At 41.7% G+C, this 25,668-nt stretch overlaps 1 protein-coding gene across 1 annotated transcript in view; it reads left to right on the top strand.

Moving 5' to 3' along the window:
- The window catches only part of LOC122803164 (protein sel-1 homolog 3-like), a 920,824-nt gene that overhangs the window by 536,291 nt on the left and 358,865 nt on the right, over nt 1–25,668 (top strand). Inside the window, exons 10-11 of the mRNA XM_044072781.1 lie at nt 2,821–3,020; nt 21,667–21,846. Coding sequence (XP_043928716.1) covers nt 2,821–3,020; nt 21,667–21,846 — 380 coding nt within the window. The remainder of the gene's footprint in view (nt 1–2,820; nt 3,021–21,666; nt 21,847–25,668) is intronic.

The following is a 25,668-nucleotide window of genomic DNA, read 5'->3' as shown; positions in this document are numbered from 1 at the left end:
AGATGACATGCCATGACATAAAAGCTGTGTGAGGTAGGACTTCCTAACTATAGCTGAGACATGATGGCCATGATACAGCTTACTGTGTATGTAAGTGGTCAGGTCTTTAAGAGGTTTCTTTGAGGGTGTCCTAGGAATATGATAAGAAGAAAAGGCAAGAGCTTTACCAAAGGCAACAATGCTGTACTTCTTAGGTTTTAAGGTGAACCCATGGCCCTGACCTGATCCAGGCCCTACTGGTGAATATGGATGTCAAGAGGAAATTGAAGGAAACTGACAAATGCACATAATTTGCAGTCATCTGCAAACTGTGTTAGACAGAGGCCTTGGATGTCCAGTTTCTCTTCTGAGTTGTAAATACCAAATATGAGGCTATCAAAGACTGAGTCCTGGAGAACATCAGCAGTGACACCTTTGCAGCTACAGGAGATAGGTATTCCTCACCATAACAAGACAAGTTCTGTCAGTAAGACAGTTTGCTACCCAGTGGGCAACATAAGGGCAACACTAAGACTAGAGATGAGACAGTGTCTGTGTTATCCATTTGTGGAATGTGATAGTGACAGTTGTTTCTGGATCAGAGTACGTGTAACCATACAACAGAAGCTTGTGCAGCACTGGGTGTTACTTCTGAGTTTTCTGATAAAGTTGGCTTTGTGATTGTCCTTTGAAGAGTTGTCAACTCCTTGTTCATAGCATGCTTTACACTTTCTAAATGTGTGATCGAGATCCTTACTGACAGTTTTATATTCCTTTTGTGATGGGAAGAAGGAAATTTATTATACAAAACAAGCATTTTCCCTGTTATTATATAATAGTTTGTTCATGTCAGAAGTCCATCATAAATGTTTATTTTTGAACGTGCTGCTATACTGTTACTAGTATTGGGTAGGGGCAGATATCTGAATACAGTGGTTTAGATGTGAGTAGAATTATTAGGTTTCATAGGTTCATTTTTAGGTATAGCTTTGGCTACATGCTGGTTGATGCTGTCAGCTCCTGGGAGGATTATTTTTAAAATGTTGGCTGTGGAATAGCCAGGGTTTGTAGGCATGGTTAGAATTAGTTCTATGGTAGATGATAACTGCCACTCAAGAAAATCTGACAAATGTTTTTTCAGGTGGTAAGTATGGCCTTCGACAATGTTTCGTACATATATTTATAAATGTTTTTATTAGATAACAAGATCAAATAAAATCCATTTAAATGTCTGACAGAGCATAATTAGCTTACATGTGTGATTGTGCTTTTCGTACAAAATCAGGCAGGAACAACTGTGGTAAGAGAGAAAAAGAATGCTTGAGCACCTGATCTTGCATTTTATATTTCCCCCTTTTTGCTTTAGGTACCATGTTATTCATATTTGCACAAATTTTATTAGAATTTTTCATGTAGATTGCTGAGATTGATTTTTCAACTGTTTGTGATAGTTTTACATCTTATCTTTTTATGTTTCCTTGTTAAGTCTTGCCTTCTTTTCCTGTTAAGATTTAGTACATACAGTTTTATTTTAGTTGACTGCTAGATGTCATTATTATAGTATGGGTAGTATTTAGGGACAGGCCTATGTTTATAAAATGCATCTAATATCTCTGCTGAACATTTTGTATAATGTTGAAAAATATCAACTTTCTGAATTAAGCCAAGCTCAGTATATAAAGTGTTAACAATTAAACTCACTTGAATATGTACATACATGTTCAGAGATTAATTCCCAATGTCAGTTAAGGGGCAGATTCACTTATCAATAAAATTCTTAACCTAACTTATGTTAATTTATTTATTTTATTTATTTATTTATCATTTGTTGACCGGGAAAGTCCGACTAGGTTCCACAGAGCCTGTTTTCAGCGGAGGCCCGGGGAGAAATGCTCCAGATGCATGTCTTTGGAAATTGATTAGCAATGAATGTGACATCATGAACTTCTGACTGACTATACAGTAAGCATCATTAACAGTCAATTATTGTGCTAGCAAGGATAAGCAGTAACTGTCATAACACTGTATGAGCCAAATGGGAATAGTCAGCTCATGCCAATATTCGTAAGAATTCCCTGTACAGCCGCACTGGGCATGCACAGGTAGGTAAGGCAGTGAAACACAGTTTGATAGGATTAATTATGGATGTAGCAGTAAGGTGGCATGGACCTCCAAACAACCTTCTGTGCTAACCTGTGATGTACCGAGCAGTGCCAGCATTACATTATCCAGTAAGATGCAAATGCCTCACATTACTCAGTAAAGCACAGCAATCCATACTCCTTCAGATGTATGTTAGTGTGCTTGTTAACACACTTTGCAGCAGGAAGCTATATATTAGCAGGTCTGACAGTGGTCATTTAGGTGGTTCATTTAGACAATATTCTTCAGCTGTAAAAAGGCAGCACAGGATGGTAAGAGGGGGGATTAAACAGTGGGTATAATGATGAGGAAGCATTAAGTTGAAGGAAAAGAAACACATAACTGTTTAAGCAAAATCCTTTTTGACATCAGAATTATTTACGTACACACTGCACTCAATGTCAAAATTGCAGTTTGCCTCTCAAATATTTGTTGTCCTGCTGGAAAGCGTATAGATGCAGATCACCCTCCTTGCATAGTTTTCAATCCTGCCAAACAGTTTCATTATTTTGATTTAATTTCCAGTGCAACATTTAACCTCATGCTGTTTCTAAGAGGAAGGATACTGTTTTATGTGAGTAACCTATAGAGTAGAATAAGATTGCTATAACTGAAATGTGTATTTGCCAGCATTTGTTTTTGTGATATTCTAGACCACATTTTTTGCATTACTGATTGCTTTCTGTTTGTCTGAATTAGATGATAAGATGCTTGAATTTCTGGGCAAGACTTTATATAAAAGATTTGAGAGGCAACTGAAGCATTCTGAAAGCTTGTCGCATATAAGGGTCCTGCTTCCCCAGCTGCTTCAAGCAGGATGTTTAGGATTTCATCGTGCCTTCTACCTTGTCTCTGTCCTCTACCAAACTGGCCTAGGAGCTTTGATGAAGCCAGAAAAGGTAATTTAGAAAACATGCCTTTTATTACGCTATTCTGATATAAGAAAGCCTGTCAGCTGACCCTCGTAACCTGAAAAAAAAATCACAAAAATATGAGAAACTTGTAAGAAACAAATACCAACAGTCTCTCATGACCATATGTTTTTGAGTGTCCAAAATTTGTCACTTCACTCCACATGCTTTGGAGTGTGCATGATATTATGCCGGTGTTTAGAATTCTTTACTGCAAGTAGTCTTCGTGTAGTAGTTTTTTTTAATAATTTGTAGTTATTTTTCTGATTGCAAACTTCGCATAAATAATACTACAATATTTCCTTTATCACCCATGGCTGGTACATCTACAGGTAGCCAGGATCAAATTCCCAGAGCATCAAGGGCTCAGGTCAAAAGTCTCAGAGGAACAAAACATCAGTCTGTGTTTCTTATAGGAGATCATTGGTGGTCCAACTTGTAAATGTGCACTAGCAGTGATTCCTTTGCTTTGGGAAATTTCTCCCTTCTTCATGTTTGTGCAACTTGGTACATATAAGTTTAGAGATGTGTGGAGTGGGCTTGCCCCTGATATGGGGAGTGCAAGTGTTTTGCCTTCCCCTGCAAAAATGATTACTGTTGGAGATTTCATACTTTTGGTGTTTTGGACATTTGAGTTTTGTATTTTGGTTCTTCAGTGTTTTGTATGTTCAGGTTTCATAGGGGAACCCGTATGGCTGCCTTGGCTTACATGAGTAAATGGGACATGACGTTAGACCCAATGGACATAAAATGTTTTGGAATATAGTATAGCTATGACTCAGATGTTTTATTGAGTTAAAATTTAAATAAAATCATGCAAAAAGACAGACTGAATACACAACTTCTGCATTCTGTTTGACAAGTTTGTTGGAATAGCAGTTAGTACAAAAGAGTTAGGCTAGTTGTTGTTAACACTGTAGTCCAGGGTTTGATTTCTTAATTCCACATCTGCCTACTGTGTGACTGAGAAAGTCACTTACCCTGATATTCCTCCCAGGCCATCCTTGAAAAAGGACACTTCTGTCTAGTGGACTTAACCTGGTTAATAAATAAATAAAAACCATTTTGGATAGGTGTTTCAGTATTAAAATAAGCACAGTCCCAAATATATATATATATATATATATATATATATCTCATTGCAACTATTTCTGATTCAGAAACACCTACCACAGTGCTATACCACAAAGTGATGCAGCACCATGGTGGACTGTGTCTGCAGCTGACCACAAATGCTAGTGAGACATTCCTGTGTAGCAGCCTATGTTAAGTAGTTTTACAACAGAAACTTTAATTATTTGATTTTTATTGATATGCAAGCAAGGCTGGTTATTCATTTATGAGTAGCAACACTATAAGAAATCCTGTATTGTTTTATAACTGACCTCAAAAACTGTGATATCAAGAATCCTTTTAGACTTGACCCCCAACACTGCTCTGGTAAATTTCTTTGAAAGGGTTATGAAGGCTAAAGATGGTGACCATGCAGTGCATGCACCAGATCTTGACTTGTCTAAAGCCTGTGACAGCATTCTTTATGCTGGCATCATACAAAAGCTAAATGCTTTAGAAATCAATCCATATGTGGTAATCTGGATATCAAACTGGCTGAAAGACAGAACCCCCACAATATGAGTTGCAGGAGCCTTATCAGAAAGTATGAAAATGACCCTCAGATGTGGGGGCTGGGACCTCTACTTTTTGCTATTAACTTTTCAGAACGCCAAGCAGAAAGCCAAGACCTCTGGCTAACAAAGGTTGCAGATGATTGTAAACTGGTAGTTGCTGTGAAGTCACTCTCTGACACCTAAACCTTCCAGAATGACCTCCCCCTAGTAAACTCTTGGTGTACTAATAATGGGTTCAAACTAAGTGCTAAAAACTTTTGATATGCAGCCTCTCCTCTTATCACACTGTCTAGACAACATACCTCTACAAAATGAAAATGTATTTATAGCCCTGGGTACCTGGGTTGATAGCTCCCTCTCTTTTGACAATGATGGTCGATTATCAGGAAATCTTTTTCTTAAGCCAAACTAATTGCCTTAGAAATATAAAAAAGTCTAAAGAGCTAATCATTCCCTTATAGTCAGCATTGATCAGGCCAGTTGTTGAGTAGAATGCCCCCTTTGGGATGTATCTCACTAAACATATCACACATTTAAAAAATTCACAAAGGTTCCTAACCAAAAAGATCACTGACCTAAAGTCCATGAGCTACTAAGAGAGGTTGGAAGCTCTATCCCTTTATTCAGTGTCTTATAGACTTTGGAGATGAGATCTCTGTCTTGCTTACTATACCATTAGAAACTCTATTGTCCTGCACTTCCTTTTTGCCAACAATTCCAGTATTTTTACCAATACTAAAACCAGCAGCTACAACATGATGAAGGGACAGGTTAATAACCAGCACTTCACAAACATTTGGAATGAGCTTCTCCTGTGTATTAATTAGTGTGAATTACTATCATCCTTTTCATGTAAACTAGATGACTGGATGGCTATCCACAAACTGACTGCAGGATTGAACAGCAAAGTCCTTTTGGAGAAAGACAGTGCTGCCTGAAGGAGGGTACTGCTAAGATGCAAATGGTCATCAGATTCAGTGGCTTTGGTAAATCTGTGAATCTATGAATTCACACAGTGTGTTTTCCTGTGTCAGTTGTTATGCATTTGTAGTAAGCAATGTGTTTCACTATTTGAATTGTTATGATGAGGATGTGTGCCTGTGTTGTCTGTATTTGTGCTGGTGATAGTTGTCCCTAATAGTGACTAAGCATTGTTATTTGTTGTACTTATTTTGATATTTCCTCCTTTCAGCAGAGTAGAATAGGCATTTTATCTGTTATGCCTCAAGTCCAAAGTGGATTTTCTTTTAAGTAGACTTGCTCTTGATGTTGTGTGACAATCACTAATGCTGCATTGATTGAATGAAGGTGTTGCTTAGAGTTTTAGTGAGTGCATTTAATCAAACGTTTTACTGCTATTTTGAACTCTGGTATGGCACACAGCCTGAGTTCACTACTATGTTATCTTACTTGTATTATTGTTACTTCTAGAACCCTCATTTGGCCTAGCTTGATCTGTGAACTGTGTGGGAAGGATGGACATGATCAGACATTGCTGGTACACCATTGTGTGTGTGTGTGTGTGTGTGTGTGTGTGTGTGTGTGTGTGTGTGTGTGTGTGTGTGTGTGTGTGTGTGTGTGTGTGTGTGTGAAGGGGAGGGACTCTGGCTCATCAGATGTGTGATACGTAGAGGGAGCACCAGATGCTGCACCCAAGGAGAATGGTCTGACAATGGTTCTGCTGAATACATGCAGCCAGAGGTACACAGAACACTATGCCAGGAAAGACATACATGTGGAGCTTGCATACCTCCCATGGTTGGTAGGAGATAGTGGAGCTCAAGGGAGTTGATATGGAGGTTAGGAATGCCAGGGTGAGGGGAGCATACTGGCTGTTGCAGACCAGCATGCTCCCTATAGCCAGAATCTCACCTTTCCATGGCTTGAATAAGATGATTTGCTGTATCCAAGACTGTTTATAAGCTTCTGAGCCCCAAGCCTCTCTGTGTCGGACGGAAGCCTTCTAGCTTGTCAATGGGAGTGATAGCACTAGGTAGCCTATCTACCACAAAAGAAGTGGTTTCTGGCCCAGAAATTGTAGTTTATTGGTCGTTTAGGCAGTTTTTTCCATCTCCTTCAACTTTCTGGTCTAAAAGCCCACGTTTGTGTGCTTCCTGCCTTTCCTGTAACTAGTCTAGTCCAGATACAGATTTGCTGTATCCAGGACTATATGTAAGCTTCTGAGCCCCTCAAGCCTTTCTGTGTTGAGGGAAGCCTTCTAGCTTATCAGTGGGAGTAGTAAGCACTAGGTAGCCTATCTACCACAAGAGGAGAGGTTTCTGGCCCAGAAATTGTAATTTATTAACAATTTGAGCATTTTTTACATCTCCTTCAAGTTTCTGGTTTAAAAGCCCACATTTGCGCTAGTTTCCCACCTTTCCTATAACTAATCTAGTCCAGATACAGATTTACTGTATTCAAGACTGTTTGTAAACTTCTGAGCCCCCCAAGCCGCTCTGTGTCAGAGGGAAGCCTTCTAGCTTGTCAGTGGGAGTGGTAAGCACTAGGTAGCCTCTCTACCACAATAGGAGTGGTTTCTGGCCCAGAAATTGTAGTTTATTGGCCGTTTGGGCAGTTTTTTCCATCTCCTTCAACTTTCTGGTCTAAAAGCCCACGTTTGCACTATTCCCGCCTTTCCTGTAACTAGTCTAGTCCAGATACAGATTTGCTGTATCCAGGACTGTATGTAAGCTTCTGAGCCCCCCAAGCCTTTATGTGTTGGAGGGAAGCCTTCTAGCTTATCAGTGGGAGTGGTAAGCACTAGATAGCCTATCTACCACAAGAGGAGTGGTTTCTGGCCCATAATTTGTAGTTTATTGGCAGATTGGGTAGTTTTTCCATCTCTTTCAACTTTCTGGTTTAAAAGCCCATGTTGCACTTGTTTTCTGCCTTTCCTGTAAATAGTCTTGTCCAGATACAGATTTGCTGCATCCTGGACTGTTTGTAAGCTTCTGAGAGGTGCCAAAGTCTGCTCTTCAAATTTTCCCTTAGATCTGCTAGTTCTCTCCTCTCCTGCACTTTTACTAGCTTATTACCATACCAGACTTCTTGTAGCAATTATTGTAGCACAGAAAAGTGCTACCAGCACTAAACATTCTACAAGGAAACAGCTCCAGTACTTATTATTAATGCCCACCTCTCCAGGCATGTCTAAAGGTCAGTTCCCTGTGCTTTCTCCTATTAACCTGGAGAACTTGGGAGTCCTGAGGCAATGTAGCAACTGCCTCATGTACACCGCCAACCTTCTCCTCTTACCTCCCAACACTCAGACTTGTGAGAGATGCACTTATATATCCAAATTGGAAGCCACGCACACTCCAGCAAAGATTGGAAAAGCTGGTCAAGAGGAGAAGGTCAACATATGCACCACACCATATGGAACACATAGCCCTCCAGAACACACACCAGCACTGCCTTTACATAAAAACACAAATCACACACCCACCTTCACGGAGGCTCTCAGTAAAAATCTACTCAAACAGCAGAGACCTCCAAGGCAGAAGCGCACTCGACCACCACAACACAACACTAATCACGAGACATATAACTCTCCTAAACAGTGTGCCACTCAACCAAAGCCCCTAAGGCAAAACAGCATGCCCAGCACACTAGTCATAGGTGACTCAATAGTGAGGCACACTGATGTCCCACTCACTAGGTTGAATAAGGAGAAAGTAACAGTCAGCTGCCTGTCAGGTGCCAGGATCCACCATATAACGCATGCACTCAGGTCTCTCAACAACAGGTACAAATATGACTCTGTCATTGTACATGCGGGTGTGAATGACTTGAGATGTACCTCCCTGGACAAATGAAAAGAGGCATGGAGGAGCTCTCGGATTATGTAGCCCAGGTAGGTATGGCCCTAGCCCTGAGAAGCATCCTACCATCACCCAGAATGATACCACAGTACAAGCAGAAAATGATTGATTTCAACAACTGGCTAAGTTTCTGGTGTCATTCTAAGTGGATCCAATATCTGTCTGTGTGGAATGACATGATTGACAGACCTCAATGCTTTGCCAGAGATGGCCAGCATCTGTCACCCCTGGACATCCAGATACTGGCCAAGGCTTTTGCCACCCCTATAGTGCCCTTTTTAGGCTGTGTTCCAAAGACCAAATTACCACTGTAACAGCTACAAACAAATGCAATCTGTGGGTCATGCTGCTTAATGCTAGAAGTCTAAATCTCAAAATGCACTAACTCAAAACACTCCTTAAAATGGAGAACATCAACATTTGTACTGTACCAGAGACCTGGTTCAAGGCAGCAGAAAGCACCCCTGCACTAGCAGGCTATAACTCATTCCACACCTTTCAGCCCCAGAACTTGGACTGAAGCTCCAAAGGTGGTGTTGTTTCCATATTCATAAAGGATGTGCACACCTCCAGACTGGTAACCCAACATAACAGATCAGAGATACTTCAGGTGCAGCTAACATTGGGTAAGACAGCAATTCAGGTCATAGCCTGTTATAGGTCCCCAACCATGTCCCTAGACACTCACTCCACGTTCCTAAGCACCCTGGAGAATATTAGGGTCCAACCTAACACACTCATACTGGGCAACTTCAACTACCCCTCCATTAACTGGGAAAACTACTCATGCACCAATACACTTGACCAACATTTCCTGGAATTCATTAATTCCAATGTCCTGGACCAGCTCATTCTTACCCCACTAGAGGTAGCAACATCCTTGACTTGGTCATTACTAACTTGGGCGACCTTTGCTCTATACCAGTAGTCAACTCCTCCCTGGTTAGAACTGACCACAAACTAATCACCTTGGAAATCCACATCCCTCCCACCCCCTGCAAAGGTAACCACCATGAAAAACTTCTCCAAAGCTAACTTTTGGATCCTAAGAACAGAGGTGGCTAACTTCATGGCACCCATGCAAATGGAGAATAGTTGCATGACTTACAAATAATACACCAATGCACTGTACAAACACGTACACAAATGCATGGATCTCTCCATACCCAATAGAACCAAGACACTCTCCTCCAAAAAAAGGAAGCCAATCTGGTGGTCACCTGCCATAAACAAACTCTACAACAGAAGGAGGAAACTGATGCAGAATAAGGTGAAGTCCCAAGACTGGAAAAACTCCCTTATCAGCCTCAACAAAAAGTTGAGATCCCTCATCAAATCCTCTAAAGCTAGCTATGAAAATGGAATTGCAGCAGATAGTAAAGACAACCACAAAGCCTTCTATAGTTATGTAAAGAACTTCCACAGCAATACCCAGGTTTACTCTGAGCTACTGCACAATGGTATCTCCTATACCGAGCCAACAGATATTGCCAATATACTGGCCAACAGATTCAGTGCCATCTTTACCCCTCTCCCCCTCAAGGACCAATCACAATACCAGTAGATTGCCAGACACCCAGTATTACTGCTGCACAGGTTAAAACAGCACTATCCAAGACCAACAATACAGCTCCTGTTGGACCTGATAATATCCCTGGCTGTATTCTACATGAACTACAGAGTGAACTGGCACCTCACCTATGCATCCAGTTCAATCACAGCCTCATCTCAGACTTTGTCCCTACTGAATGGTGCACTGCTATAGTCATCCCTCTCCACAAAGATGGAGTGGCTACAGACCCTGAGAGCTATCACCCCATTAGCCTGATAAGTCTGATTTGCAAAGCTATGGAACTCATCATCGTGGACCTAATAAACAAGGATAGAGGGAATATCCAAACTCTGGATCTCACATAGTTTGGTTTTGTGAAGGGTAGATCATGCTTATGCTTGCTCAACATAGTCGACTTCTTTGAGTCAGTCACCAGAGCTGTGGATGAAGGCAATGTGGTTCATACAGCCTACCTTGATTTGGCCAAGGCCTTTGATACCACTCCCCAATCAAGAATCATAGAAAAACTCACTAAGCTAGGCATCAACCCATATATCACTAGGTGGGTTGCAAACTGGCTCACAGATAGAACACACAGTGTGAAAGTAGCTGACTCCAAGTCAGACTGCCAACCAGTCATGAGTGGAGTCCCACAGTGATCGGTCCTGGCTCCACTCCTGTTTGGTATCTACTTCTCAGAAGTCCAGTCCAACATGAAGGGACTTTGGCTGACAAAGTTCGCAGACGATTGCAAGTTGGGAGCCATTATTAACTCCCCAAGTGATGTTGACATCCTACAGAAAGGCCTTACTGAGACCAGCGACTGGTGTCAGAACCATGGCCTTAAGCTCAATGCCAAAAAATGTGTCATCATCCCCTTTGGGAATACCCCAGTTACCATGAGCTACCACATCGATGGTAGTCCACTGAACTCAGAAGGCGCTATATGAGATCTGGGAACACAGGTTGACAGCAACCTGTCTTTTGACCACAACACAGCCACTGTGGTTAGAAAGTCCTTCTATGTGGCACATCTCATTACTAAGGGTTTTGCATCCAGGAAGAAAGAGGTCAATGTCTCCCTCTACTCTTCCCTCATTAGGCCAGTCATCGAGTACAATGCCCCATTTGGCATGCACATCACTAGACACCTGCAACACCTGGAGAGGCCGCAAAAGTAGCTCACAAAGAGGATTCTGGGCCTTAAACACTTCTCCTGTATGGGCAGACTCAAAAAAACTCCAGATATTCTCTGTCTCATATCGCCTACTTAGAGGCGATCTCTGCTTGACTTACAAAGCCATGCCTGACCCAGCTTTGTTAGAAATGCTACATCTAAAGAAATTCCAATCCCTCCGCACCACACGCCCCAGAGACCTCAACCTCATTACCACAATCAACAGAACGTGCTGGAGGGACAGGTTCATAACCCAGAGACTGTCAGCGCTATGGAATAGACTTCCCATACATGTCAAATAGAGCACCTCACTGGCCCTCTTCAAGAGAAATCTTGATGAGTGGATGGGAAATAAAAAATTCATCCCGGGGATCACTCCAGTGGCTCTACTTGACAGAGGCACTGGAAACTAAGGTTGGGTGGCTTGTAAAGGCTCCAGGGCCATTAGCCTAGTACACACCTATGAACCTATGATTAGGGTCTCCGGCCAGGGAACAAATGGGCTGCCGTTATCCCATCTACCTTGAAGGTGAACGGCTCTTGCTCTGAGAGTGGAATGAATAGGTTCATATGTGGAGGAAGGGGAGCAACTGTGAAAGGCCCAGGGAAAAGGGGAAAAAAAACCCAACAGATTACTGTGTACATAGCAAAAATGTTCATAAAATTAGCTACAGAAAACAGTTGAGATAAAAACCCAGAGCAATACAAATTCACTAAAAACTTAGATGGTCCTAAGTGAAAAAAATATATAATATTTAAGGAAAAACTGGTTGTAAAAAATTGTGAGCCTTATACAACTATGTTTTTTACATGATGATAAGTACATTGTGCATGTTACATAATTGACAGGTGCCCACTTATAACATCATGCAGAAATTTTCTTTTCAGAATTCTGATATTATTACTTAGTAGCAAGTCGAGCATAACACTTATTAAAGGGTAGGTTGAGCTGTGTAACGTCATCACCCTTGCTTGACAGTCACAGCTGTGTTGGGCGACCTATAATGGCTGAAGAAACATAGTTATATCATTATGCCATTTAATATACAGCAGAGCAGTGTAAGCGCTGTGCTGCACTCCTGAGTGTGTCATTCTCTGGATTAGACATTAAACAGAGGCCCCATCTGTCTGAGTTAGAGGTATATCATGTGGATGTAAAAGATTCCACGGCAGCTGTTGAAAAGAGTAGGGGGGGGGTTCCCTGATGCCTTGGCCAAATTTCCCCTAGTAGTATAAATACTACCTTGGGTCTCCCCTAAAAAGTAGGCTACTAAACTAGATGGACTAACCTGGTCAAAAAAGGATAAATAAATAAAATATAATTTTTGATAATTTTGTTCTCATGATCCTTGTGTTAATATACTGTTCTGAGCTGACTGTGGTGGCCACCATTGATTTCAGGGTTTTAAGCTACCACTGTTTGGGCACAACCTGGCATAACTCATTGTCTTATGGGTCACATTCCTATAGACTGAATGTGCCTTGCAATTGCACTGTCATTGGTTCTCTGTATCTAGAGTGAGTGGAGGAGACAAGAAGCTGGTCATCATATTGTAGCTGACCACTTAAAGAGCGATGTGATGAAAGTCATTCACCTCTGGACATTCTGCTAATGCACACTTAAGTTTGTGTAAGCAGTAGCATTTTGTAATGAGAATTCTTTGCCTCCACATTGACATGCACCACAAATAATTCTCACCCACATTACTGTCTGTTGATACCAATCTCCTTAACTACCTGTCTCACTGAGAGCAGCAGTGGTGGCTCTCCTTCTCCCCTGATCAAAGTTAACATGTTTAATGCATCATTGTTCTTCTCTCATTGCATCATTTCCTCCACCGCTTGAGGTGTGAATCGAACCCGGGTCCTAGGACTGTGTCAGGACTTCATTCTTGTATTTAGTATTGGAGCTACCCATGATAACTCATTTGATGTACTTTTAGTAACCCTTCTAATTTCTTTAAGTAAAAATAAATGATATTAAAAAAAGAAAAGAAACACTAGAAGGAATCATTTTACTTTAGGAGGATTATGAAAAATAAAAAGTATTAACTTTAAAATGTACAAATAAATGCTGAACGGGACTAAACCTAAGTAATCACAAATTAGTGTTCTACTGCTTAAGTAGTATAATCTATTATTTCTATTAAAAATAATAACCATTTGTAGAATATATAAGGTCAAGTATGAGGATACAAAATGCAGTGTGGGAATAAAAAATAAAATCACATCACACTTGTCCCCCCAGCAATGCCATTTGAAAACTCTACATTAATTCTGAACATTTAGAGTCATGGACATAAGAACTGCAAAGATCAATGTTTAGTCAAAAGCCTTTTTTCAGCTTCTCACTATATTTCCTCATTGGAGTAAAACAGTTTGTCTTCTTGGGTTTTAGGAGAGTGTTGCTATCAACTTCGTCCGTGTTATTTTGAGTTGACACACTATTTGCAAAGAAGCAGGAAGTAAAGAGTCAAAGTAAGGCCATGAAATGAGGAATTCAGCAAATGGGCACATTGCAGCTAAACACACTTGTAACAATAAAAAGTATTAATATGTATAATATGACCCTTAACCCCTAGATGTCAACCATAGGAAAGACATATTTGCCTTTCTATTTATTCCATTTATCTACCATTTGTTTTCCAGGTAGGCAGGCAGGTCTTATTTCTTTTTTAGCCATGACCCTGTGCTTTAAGAACAAGTGAAATATCAATACATATGGGCAACGTGGTGCACCAAACATTTTTTTTGAGATTGGAGGAAGCATGAGTACCCAGAGAGGCCCACAAAGACACAGGGAAAACATGCAGACACAGATAATGATTAGAACGCAGAGCTGAAGTCCTAGCCCCAAGAGGCAAAGGTATTAGCAGTTGGCTTCCTTGTTGATGGCAAATAAATAATAAGAAAACTTATTTACTAATGATGTCTGGGCTGATTGGCCATCTGGGCTGGACAACTATACTAAGTGTCCTTAGTATGCAGACAGCTTAGAGGATTAAAGCTATGAGCTGTTAGCCTGTAGTCCAGTGTTTGATTGCCTCAGCCTACATTTGACTACTGTGTGACTCTAAGCAAGTCATTTAAAGTGTATAGTCACAATAAATTAACTTACCTTTTGTACCACAGGGTGTGGTGCATCCAGGACAGTGAAGCATTTCTATTTGCATCTGGATAAGTAAAATCAGTGAATATTTGAAATAAATCCATTTTAAAATTCAATTTTACCACTGTAAGGTCCTGGAAGTTTAAATTCTACTTTAGCTTTTGGTGATCTTACTGGACGGCTAGCATGTGAGTGCATCCACAGACTTTAATGGAAAGATTTCTGGGCATGTTCAGGGGAATATCCATTTATATCTATGTATGGATGTATTTACAGGCTGCCCTACCTTTGATGCTACTGGAGGAGAAGGAAAATTATTTGGGAGTGTTTTAATAAAAAAATTTACAAAACTTTTTATTAAAATACACCCCGCATTAAAAAAATTGCATAGGTACAGAAATGTATTGTGACACTTAAGCTATCAAGTGCTGTGATACACCACCTATTAGCTGTGACTGTACACTTTAACCAGACAGTGCCCATGGCCAGCTAGCCTTCCTGGTTAACAAACAAAAAAAAAATGATAAGCTTAATATTCTTCAAATGACTCAACACATACAAGGCTATTGAAGTCTGATGTTGTCTGTAGATCTATATGTATGTTAGATAGGTTTACTATCATTTTACTGAATAACAGAACAAGTTTTAATCAGTAAATTGAATGTCTTTGCTGAATTTGGTAATAACAATAATACAAAATGTTGAAAGCAGAAACCACAACGGCTGACATTCACAATGATTCAGAATTTCCATAAAGCAGTGAAAGTGTAACCAAAGACTTGCTGAATTATTGCAGTGATATCTTCCTTTTCACATTCGATTTACATGTTTTTATGTTTTTGCAGGGGGCAAGCCCCCCTGCATCTCCCACATCTCCTGCAAATTATGCATACCAACTCCGAGATCGCATTACAGTGAGGAAAAGGGTAAATTTCCCTCTCCTCACTGTACCACGATCTCCATTCATAATGTCAGTGTCTCATTTCTGAATGGGTACTCTCCTTCATTCAAGTGAATTCAAAGTAATACGCTGTAGTATTCGGGCTGGTAATGTTGTTATTGTACTGTAGGGGCACTGTGGGGGATTCAACATGTAATGTTGGTTCTGTATTCTCTGGTAACTTGTTGTTTCCGGTGTATGTATGACTTGCAGAAGTTGTGAACATGTAGCATGGGTGCGCACCTGAAGGCTCTGAATAAAGAAAGGCCTTACAACTCCAGAACCGTGTGGTCTCCCTTATTTACCAGGATATCACATATTGGCGACGAGGATGGGATGCCTCCGAGTCCGCTGCGAGTGAAACCGGTGGGGTGCAGTTAATGTCGGACAACGAAGAGACGGGGCCTGCCGGAGTTATGTCTGGTTCCATGTTGGGGTCGTTGGTGGCATACGACTGTCAGACACAGACCTGGGAGGAGTATTGTGAAGTGTTGGAACATTTTTTTGAAGCAAACCAGATAATGGATGCGGGCCGGAAGCGAGCCATACTGCTGAGCTCGGTGGGCAGCAAGACGTACAGTCTGATGAGGAACTTATTGAGTCCTGATAAACCGGGGGATAAGTCGTTCACGGAGTTGACGAGCTTACTTCAGTCCCATTATAACCCGAAGCCGAGTGCAATAGTCCAAAGGTTCAAGTTAAATTCAAGGACTAGAATGGCCAATGAAACGGTAACGGAGTATGTTGCAGTGCTTAGGGAACTGGCGCAACACTGTGATTATGGGGACAGACTGACAGAAATGCTACGAGATAGACTTGTATGTGGCATTGCAGATGACCACATTCAACGCAGATTGTTAGCGGAGCCTGAGTTGTCGTTTGCAAAGGCCTTGAAGTTGGCACAGGCCATTGAGACAGCGAATAAAGACATTCGTGATTTACAACCGAGGAGCATTGAAGGGGTGGGGAGCAGGAGTGCTAACCCACTGCCAGTGCATAAAGTGGCCATGGAGCATAAATCACAAGGGAAGTCTGGTCAGTATGCTTGTTACAGGTGTGGCGGTGAACATCTGTCACGGAACTGTCGTTTCTTAAATGAAAAATGCCATGCTTGCGGAAAAAAGGGCCATGTGAAGAAGATGTGCCGGTCCATACCCTCTAGGGACCAACCGAGAAAGGGGGAGGACAAGAGCAGTATAATGGACAGAAAGGGAAACCGAAAAATAAATCGGCAGTATGCACACCACATGCGTGAAGGTACAGATAAACCAACTAGGGAAGCAGAGGAAGTGTTTACTATGTTTAACCTGAAAGAGGTAAGGTTGGGAAGAGTTGATCCCATTATAACCCAGTTGGACTTAAATGGTAAAATGGTGCAGTTTGAAGTGGATACGGGGTGTAGTGTGACAGTTTTGTCAAAGGCTGAGTACGGGAAGTTATGGCCAAGAAAAGCTCAGGAGCTGCAGGACTGTTCAGTGACTTTGAGAACATATACAGGTGAAACCGTTCCCAAATTAGGGATGGCAAACGTAACTGTTAAACATAAAGACAAAGTCAAACAGTTGCCAGTCATGGTGGTAGCAGGTAGCGGGCCAAACCTGTTAGGCCGGGCGTGGCTCAAGGAGCTGGAAATGGGCTGTCTACAGCTCCATAAAGTAGAACAGCATGGGCTGACCTTGCAAGATGTGCTGGGGAACAACGAAGAAGTGTTCAAAGAGGAACTGGGTACCTGGAGGGGCCCACCAGCAAAGATACATGTTAAAGAAACCGCAACGCCAAGATTTTACAAACCCCGACCCGTACCATACGCAATGAAGAAGAAAGTTGAGCTTGAGTTGGAGCGACTCACTAAGCAAGGTATAATTGAACCAGTAAAGTTTTCGGAATGGGCGGCACCCATTGTTCCAGTATTAAAGCCAGATGGTACTGTACGTATATGTGGTGACTACAAGTTAACAGTGAACCAAGTTTCGAAGCTGGAGCAGTATCCATTACCAAAGGTGGAGGATGTATTTGAAAAGCTGACGGGAGGTGAAAGGTTTAGTAAACTGGACCTCAGTCAGGCATATCAACAAGTAGTGCTGGAAGAAGGGTCAAAGTCATATGTTACCCTTAACACCCACAAAGGTTTGTTCCAAGTCAATCATTTACCCTTTGGGGTTTCCTCTAGTCCCGCGATTTTCCAGAGAATAATGGAGGGACTGGTGGCAGGAATTCCGAAGGTGGCTGTGTATTTAGACGACATCCTGCTGACGGGTAGGAACAATCGAGAGCATTTAGAGATGCTGAACGAGGTGCTGAGATGACTGCGAGAGGCAGGTCTGAGGGTGAAGCGGAGTAAATGTGCTTTCATGGAAAAGGAAGCAGAGTTCCTGGGTTACAAGGTGGATGCATCGGGCCTACACCCCCTGCCAAACAAGGTAAAAGCTATCCAAGAGGCACCTGCACCCACAAATGTTACAGAGCTGAAAGCCTACTTAGGCTTACTCAACTACTATAACAGGTTCCTGCCAAATCTGTCAACGCTGTTAGCTCCTTTACATAAGCTCTTAAGGAAGGAGACCTTGTGGTCGTGGCAAGAGGAACAGGCCAGAGCGTTTGAGCAGTCAAAGGAACTAATGCAGTCTTCAGAGGTTTTGGTGCATTACGATAGTCACAAGGACTTAATTTTGTCATGTGATGCCTCACCTTATGGGTTAGGGGCCGTGTTGGCACACCGGATGCCAGATGGACAAGAGAGACCCATTGGGTTCATGTCACGAACTTTAACACCAGTGGAGTCAAACTATTCCCAGCTAGACAAAGAGGGTTTGGCTGTAATTTTTGGAATTAAGCGGTTCCACAAATACCTCTATGGCAGGAAGTTTACTATTTGCACCGATCATAAGCCTTTGTTGTCACTGTTCAACGAGATGAAAGCAGTGCCGCAGATGGTGTCTCCCCGCATTCAGAGATGGGCTGTAACTTTGAGAGCTTATGAATATGAGATTGTTTATAAGCCCGGGACACACCATAGCAATGCGGACGCGCTGAGCCGTCTGCCACTACCGGGGCATCTCAAGGAAGAGGAAACGGAGGATCGAGTTTTGATGATGGAGGACATCACGTTGGTGTCCGCAAAGGAACTGAGTGTCTGGACACGAAAAGATCCGGTGCTAGCTAGAGTGTTTCAGTGGGTCCAGCAAGGCTGGCCAATCCAGCAAACTGATCCAGGGTTTCGGTCTTATGAGGTGCGAAAAACCGAGCTGAGTGTACAAGCTGGATGTGTGTTGTGGGGGGCACGAGTGATAACTCCGCCCCCAGGAAGACGTGCACTTTTACAGCAGTTGCATCAAGGTCATGTGGGCATCACCCGAATGAAGGCCTTAGCACAAAGTTATTTTTGGTGGCCCAAGTTGGACCATGACATTGAAGTCGCTGTGAAAGAGTGTAACACCTGTCAAGAACATCGTAACTTACCTATGGGGGCACCACTACACCCATGGGAGTGGCCGAGTAGACCTTGGCAGAGACTTCACATAGATTATGCCGGACCTTTTATGGGGGCAATGTTTTTGATAATCATGGACGCCCACTCTAAATGGATGGATGCCTATCCAGTCAAAACACCCACTTCTCTCACTACCATTGAATGCCTAAGAAAGAGTTTCAGTAACCACGGACTACCGGAGACTATTGTATCAGATAATGCTTCATGTTTCACGAGTGAAGAGTTCAAGGGGTTTTTGGAAAAGAATGGCATCGTACAGGTCACATCAGCACCATACCATGCAGCTTCAAATGGTTGTGCTGAAAGGGCTGCCCAGACCTTTAAAGCAATGATGAAAAAGGCCGGAGAAGGAAGTATGGCAGCAAAAGTGTCAAGGGTGTTATTCAACTACCGTATTACACCCCAGTCTACCACGGGTTTGTCACCTGCCGAGATGTTGCAAGGACGGAGATTAAGATCCACATTGGATCTGGTGCATCCAAACATCCGAGCTAAGGTCGAGAGGACCCAGTGGAGGCAAAAAGAACATCATGATCGACGACGGAGAGAGAGAAGTTTTCTGGAGGGAGATGCAGTGATGACGCGAAATTTCAGTTATGGACCTAAATGGATTCCAGGGTTCATTGTCAAGAACACAGGTCCATTGTCGTACCAGGTGAGGTTGAATGGAGATTTCGTGGTGAGGAGACATGTGGACCAGATTCTGCGGAGCGACCCGAAGAAGGAATTCATGGAAGTGCAAACCCCAGAAATACCGTTAATTTCGGACAAAGGGCTCGTAGGGGCAGGAGGATCGCCAATCGTGGGGCCTGAGGGAGACCGCCGGAACTCGGAAGGAGAGGTTCCCGAGGATCCAACTGTTCCAGGAATGGACACACCGGTACCAGAGGTGGTAACTGTGACACCCGAGTCACCTAGGGTGGTACCACTGCGCCGTTCTAAGCGTGTGCTGGTTAAACCTAGTTACTTGAAGGACTATCAGTGTTAAAAAAAGTGCATGTATAGATTAACAGTATAATAAAGCTCGATTGTATGGTAACCATTTAATAACTAGTCAGTTGTTTAGAAATTAAGTGACTAAATGGATTGCTATGGACTTGCTCCTTTGTTTTTTGTTCTTCGTATGTAAGATGACGTATGTCATAGCTTAAAAGGGGAGGAATGTAGTATTCGGGCTGGTAATGTTGTTATTGTACTGTAGGGGCGCTGTGGGGGATTCAACATGTAATGTTGGTTCTGTATTCTCTGGTAACTTGTTGTTTCCGGTGTATGTATGACTTGCAGAAGTTGTGAACATGTAGCATGGGTGTGCACCTGAAGGCTCTGAATAAAGAAAGGCCTTACAACTCCAGAACCGTGTGGTCTCCCTTATTTACCAGGATATCACATACGCTTTGGCAAATTCAGTTTTGCAGACAATGCATTCAACAGATCCTAGTTCGGTAATGTGCACTTCAGTTATATGTACCAAACAAACCAACAAAGTCATCCAAATGCATGCTGTACCAAACAAACAAACAAACTAATCCAAACTCCATGCTGTACCAAACAAACCAACATTACACTGTACCAAACTTTGGATTACGTTATTGGTTTGTTTGGTACAGCATGGCCATTGGATCACTTCAATTATATAATAGTAAACTATATATATATATATATATATATATATATACTTATTGTAATGCTGGTATTTGTGCGGTATTGTGCATGGCCTATTTCTTCCTTTGTAGTTCATGTTACAGTAGGAGAAAGAAGAGGATTCAGAAAAGGATTGGTTAGCAAAGAACCTTGCTAATTAATTAAGATAGATAAAGTGCAGGTTGAGTTGGTCAAACATTGTTTTTGTTTTGCATGTCTTTGTTTTTTGTTACTAGATAAGTATTTTGTCATTAGGAAATCAGGCTTGCACATATTTTGGGAAAATTGGGACACAAGTGTCTTTTCTGTATCTCTGTGCATTCATAGAGTGAAACTGACCATGCCCTTGTCTTGCAATTTTGAATGAAGTAGGTACAGAATGATGAGTTTGATGGCTGGGACCAGAAATTTTTGAATGTTTTGTAGAGGTTTGTGGCATTTCAGATGAAAAACAGAACTGCAAATTTGAAAGGAACAGAGAAGTAGCTGGAGTTTCACAAAAGAGCAAGTAAACCTGTTCACCCTTAAAAATAAAAAAACAAACAAAAAAAAAACACTCAGCTGCTCATGACATCCCTTATCCTTCCACTGAATCATCTTCGCTAACTTTAACTTGCCTATTAAACTGTTTGGTAAATTTTACTAGAAAAGCAGATCTACAGCAACTGATACCACTGCAAGATAATTCTGCCATGCTTGAAATGCAATCTGATTTTGTTTGGTCTTGGAGGCACAAAGAATGCTAAGAAGTGCTCCCAAGTAACAGTTTATTGTGTTTTATATATTACACATTGCAAAGTACATCAATTGTTTTACATTTCTGAAGGAATGAAACCCTCTGCTGTACCACTTGGAGAAGGCAATATTTTGTAGTGCAGAGGGCAATATTTCTTACTGATCCCATAAAAATAATTACTGATGACAGTTTATGATGCCTAGTAATAAGCAAGTAGTAATCCTTTTTGTACTTATTCATGATGTCTTTTCAGTTTCTGTGTTTATATCAAACTCCACATTACATATGCTGCACAATTTTCATACCTTATGACCTTTTAAATGGAACATTACTTTTTGCAAAAAAGTGTGGATTTCCCATTATATAACAATCATACATATAAACATTGTTAAAATATACATTTTACAATACTGAATATTCCTGTGATACAAGATCTTGGTATTCGTTGCTCATTGTTATTTGTCTCCCCATGATGGTCATCTTGTAAAGTAAAGGTTCTGGTTGTTACTGCCGCCTAACCATTTGTATTAATTTTTGTAGGCTCTGCACTTTGGTCTCTTGGCTGCACAGAAGGATGACCACCTTGCATTGATGCGACTGGGTCATAAGCACTACCTTGGAGTTGATGAGTTCCCTACTGATTATGATGTAGCATATGCTTATTATGCAAATATTGCTGAGCAGACCACTGTGGACAGACAAGATCCCAGTCCAGAACAGGTATATCAAGAAAGAGTCATCAACATTTATCAAACATGAGTCATCAAATTACACAGAAGGGTAATTACAGAAATTAATGTAACAAAGTCTTCCTTTATTCAATGCTCTGGTGAATCGTGATTCTTTTCAAGTATGTAAGTCTACTTATTGTCCTTCGCTGAAACAGAGAAAGTGGTGAGCCTGTTTATTACCCACAATCCTGCAGTGATATCACTGAAATGTTTATTTTGCAGTGGCATGGTATCCAGTTCCCACAGAAGATTAACTGTGGCTGCTTAGTGTTTAAATGCCATCCGGTCTGAATTTCAGTAGCATTGACTGTGACTGAAGTAACAATGGTAATGTCAGGATGTGGTTCCAGATATAACAACTCCAGCATTAACAGTGGAAATAGCAGGCTGTGGTTCTAATTATAACAACCCCAGTGATAATAGTGGACATGACAGGCTTTGGTTCTAGCTGTAACAACCCCAGTTCTAATAGTGGAAGACACAGGCTTTGGTTCTAGCTGTAACAACCCCAGTGATAATAGTAGAAGACGCAGGCTTTGGTTCTGGCTGTAACAACAACAGTGCTAACACTGGAAAAGACAGGCTTTGGTTCTAGCTGTAACAACTCCACTGCTAACAATGGAAATTTCAGGGTTCTAGCTGTAACAACTCCAGTGCTAACAGTGGAAATGACAGGGTTTGGTTGTAGGTATAACAACCTCAGTGCAAATAGTGGAAGACATGGGCTTTGGTTCTAGCTGTAACAACCCCAGTGCTAACACTGGAAAAGACAGGCTTTGGTTTTAGCTGTAACAACTCCACTGCTAACAATGGAAATTTCAGGGTTCTAGCTGTAACAACTCCAGTGCTAACAGTGGAAATGACAGGGTTTGGTTGTAGGTATAACAACCTCAGTGCAAATAGTGGAAGACATGGGCTTTGGTTCTAGCTGTAACAACCCCAGTGCTAACATTGGAAAAGACAGGCTTTGGTTCTAGCTATAACAACCCCAGTGCTAACACTGGAAAAGACAGGCTTTGGTTCTAGCTGTAACAACCCCAGTGCTAACAGTGGAAATGACAGGTTTTGGATGTAGCTGTAACAACCCCAGTGCTATCAGGGGAAATGACAGGGTTCTAGCAATAACAACCCCAGTGCTAACAGTGGAAATGACATGCTTTGGTTGTAACTGTAACAACCCCAGTGCTAACAGTGGAAGTAACAGGCATTGGTTCTAGCTGTAACAACCCCAGTGCTAATAGTGGAAATGACAGGCTTTGGTTCTAACTGTAACAACCCCGGTGCTAACAGTGGAAATGACAGGCTTTGGTTCTGACTGTAACAACCCCCAGTGCTAACAGTGGAAATGACAGGCTTTGGTTCTGGCTGTAACAACCCCAGTGCTAACAGTGAAAATGACAGGCTTTGGTTCTAGCTGTAATAACCCTAGTGCTAACAGCTGAAAAGGCAGGCTTTGGTTCTAGCTGTAACAACCCCAGTGCTAACAGTGAAAATTACAAGTTTTGGTTCTAGCTAACAACTGCAGTGCTAACAATGGAAATGGCATGCTATGGTTCTAACTGAAAAAACCCCAGTGCTAAAAGAGGACATGGCAGACCGTGGTTTTGTCTGTAACAACGCCAGTGCTAAAAGTGGAATAGCAGGCTTTTGTTCCAGTTGTATCAACATCAAGCCCTCACAGCGGAAATGGCAGGGTGTGGCCCTAGCTGTAACAATCGAAGCACTAACAGGTGAAATGGCAGGATATGGTTCTAACTGCAACAACCCTAGCACTAAGGGGACGTGGCAGGATGTGGTTCTAACTGTAGCAACCCTAGGACTAAGTGGACATGGCAGGATGTGGTTCTAGCTGTAACATCCCTAACACTAATAGTGGAAATGGCAGGATGTGTTTTTTGCTGTATAAACCACAGGGTTAACCATGGGCTTTGGCAGGATGTGGTTCTAGCTGTAATAACCCTAGCACTAACAATAGAAATGGCAGGATGGAGTTCAGGGTACAATAGTCTCAGTACTGACAGTGGTCATGTGAAGATGTGTTTCCAAATCTAAGAACACCATCACTGATTGTAGTAAGTTCAGGATGTATTTCTAGATGAAACAGTCCAAGCACTGAGGGAGTGATGTGGTAAACAAGATAATTAAACTATGATACACCCATTTCAGGGTAGAAAATATGGCAGGATGCAGTCTGAAGCAAGTTTTTAATTTGCAGTTTCAAAAGTGTAATTCTGAATTTTAGTGCCACCACCCACATAACGCAGAAGAATGGAGTCATAACTACAACCCAGACATCCTGTGTTCAGTTGGCTGCAAGACTGCAGATGGAGATGGGGGAGGCTGGGTGAGAGTATCAGTCCATTTTGGCAGAGGTGCCAGAAGCTGTTGAAGACTGGGGGGGGGGGCAGAGGATGAGAGGGGCATTTAGTGATCTAAAAAGGGCAATTTTTTAAAACTATTTACTACCACAACATAGGTTCACTTGGAGGACATTTTAAGCTTAGCCAATTTCCCTTTTGGTGCTTGAATTAACATTACCTGATTGGTCTTACCTATCCTGTGGCTGTTAATTGTATATTAGCCCTAGTGAGAATAAATGTGATCATGCTATAGATAATTTGAGGGGACCAATGTAAGGGATGCAGCATTTATGAACTGGCTCTATCCATTAGTGGCATGAGGGGCAATCCTGGAGTACATTTGTTATTACCCATCCTTAGATCCAAGTTGCATTTGAATATGGACAGGGATGAGCTTTGTTTTACTTGAATGGATAGTCTGTTCTGGAGCAGTGGTAGCCTCTGTGATATACATCCATCTCTCCACAACATTCAGTTTAGATACCTGGACTGAGTATTTCTGATGCCATTTGACTTGCTGATGTTCAGTAGGCCCATCTGTATTAGGTCGAAGGATGCCTTGTATGCCAGACATGTCACCTCTAAGCACTCTGTAGGATACTGAGTATAGTGACAAATCTTTGAGGTGGTCCATGCAAGACCTATTGTTTAGGACTTGCATCTTCTTAGTAGGGTATCTCTGTGGGTATTCCAATTGTTGCATGGGTCTGGACAGATACATGACAAAGTGGGCATTATACAGAATGATTGACCTAATGAGGGCTTTGTAAAGGGAAACAGTAACGTATCTAGATCTAGTCACAATCTGTTTATAAGCTGTGTAATATAGAAAGACTTTCTTATGACTCTGGGCACATATTGGTCAAAAGTTAGGTCACTGTACACACAAGTTCCCAAATGCCAAACTGGGTCATTTCTCAGGGGGCATTGCCAATTTGGCAGTTCCCTGGAGAAGATGACTTCCCAAAGGATATGATAATGTATTTCTTGGAGTTTAGTTTCAATTCATGATTCTGGCACCAGTTATTATTTGGGACAAACCTTCCTGCATGATGGTTAAGTCATTTGGAGATTAAATAACTGCTCGTAGCTTGCAGTCATCTTAAACTTAGCCAAAGTCCTTTGGTATTTCCTTTTACTTTTGAGATGTATATGCTAAACAGAAAAAGTCTCAGCACCGAACCCTGGAGGACTCCATTGGTGACTGGTCTCTTCCCCTATTTTGATCTCCTGCATCCTGTGAGCAAGCATACATGTATGCATTCTTTGATTCACCTTCCTGATTGTATTAAATTATATTCCTTGTATAATACAGCACCACTTGTTAGAATGAGTTTTAAATTTGTAATATGGAACAGTCTTCTAGTAAGCAATGAAACAAAATGTATGAACCAATAATGACAGAACTACCCATTTCAGAAAATTTCAACCATAAAAGGCCACTCAAACTT

The sequence above is a fragment of the Protopterus annectens genome, chromosome 5.part1 (genome assembly GCF_019279795.1).
Source record: "Protopterus annectens isolate FY-2018-M chromosome 5.part1, PAN1.0, whole genome shotgun sequence".
In the NCBI taxonomy this organism is placed as follows: domain Eukaryota; kingdom Metazoa; phylum Chordata; order Ceratodontiformes; family Protopteridae; genus Protopterus; species Protopterus annectens.
The sequence above is the reverse complement of the archived record's forward strand: the minus strand, read 5'-3'. Positions and strand labels throughout refer to the sequence as shown.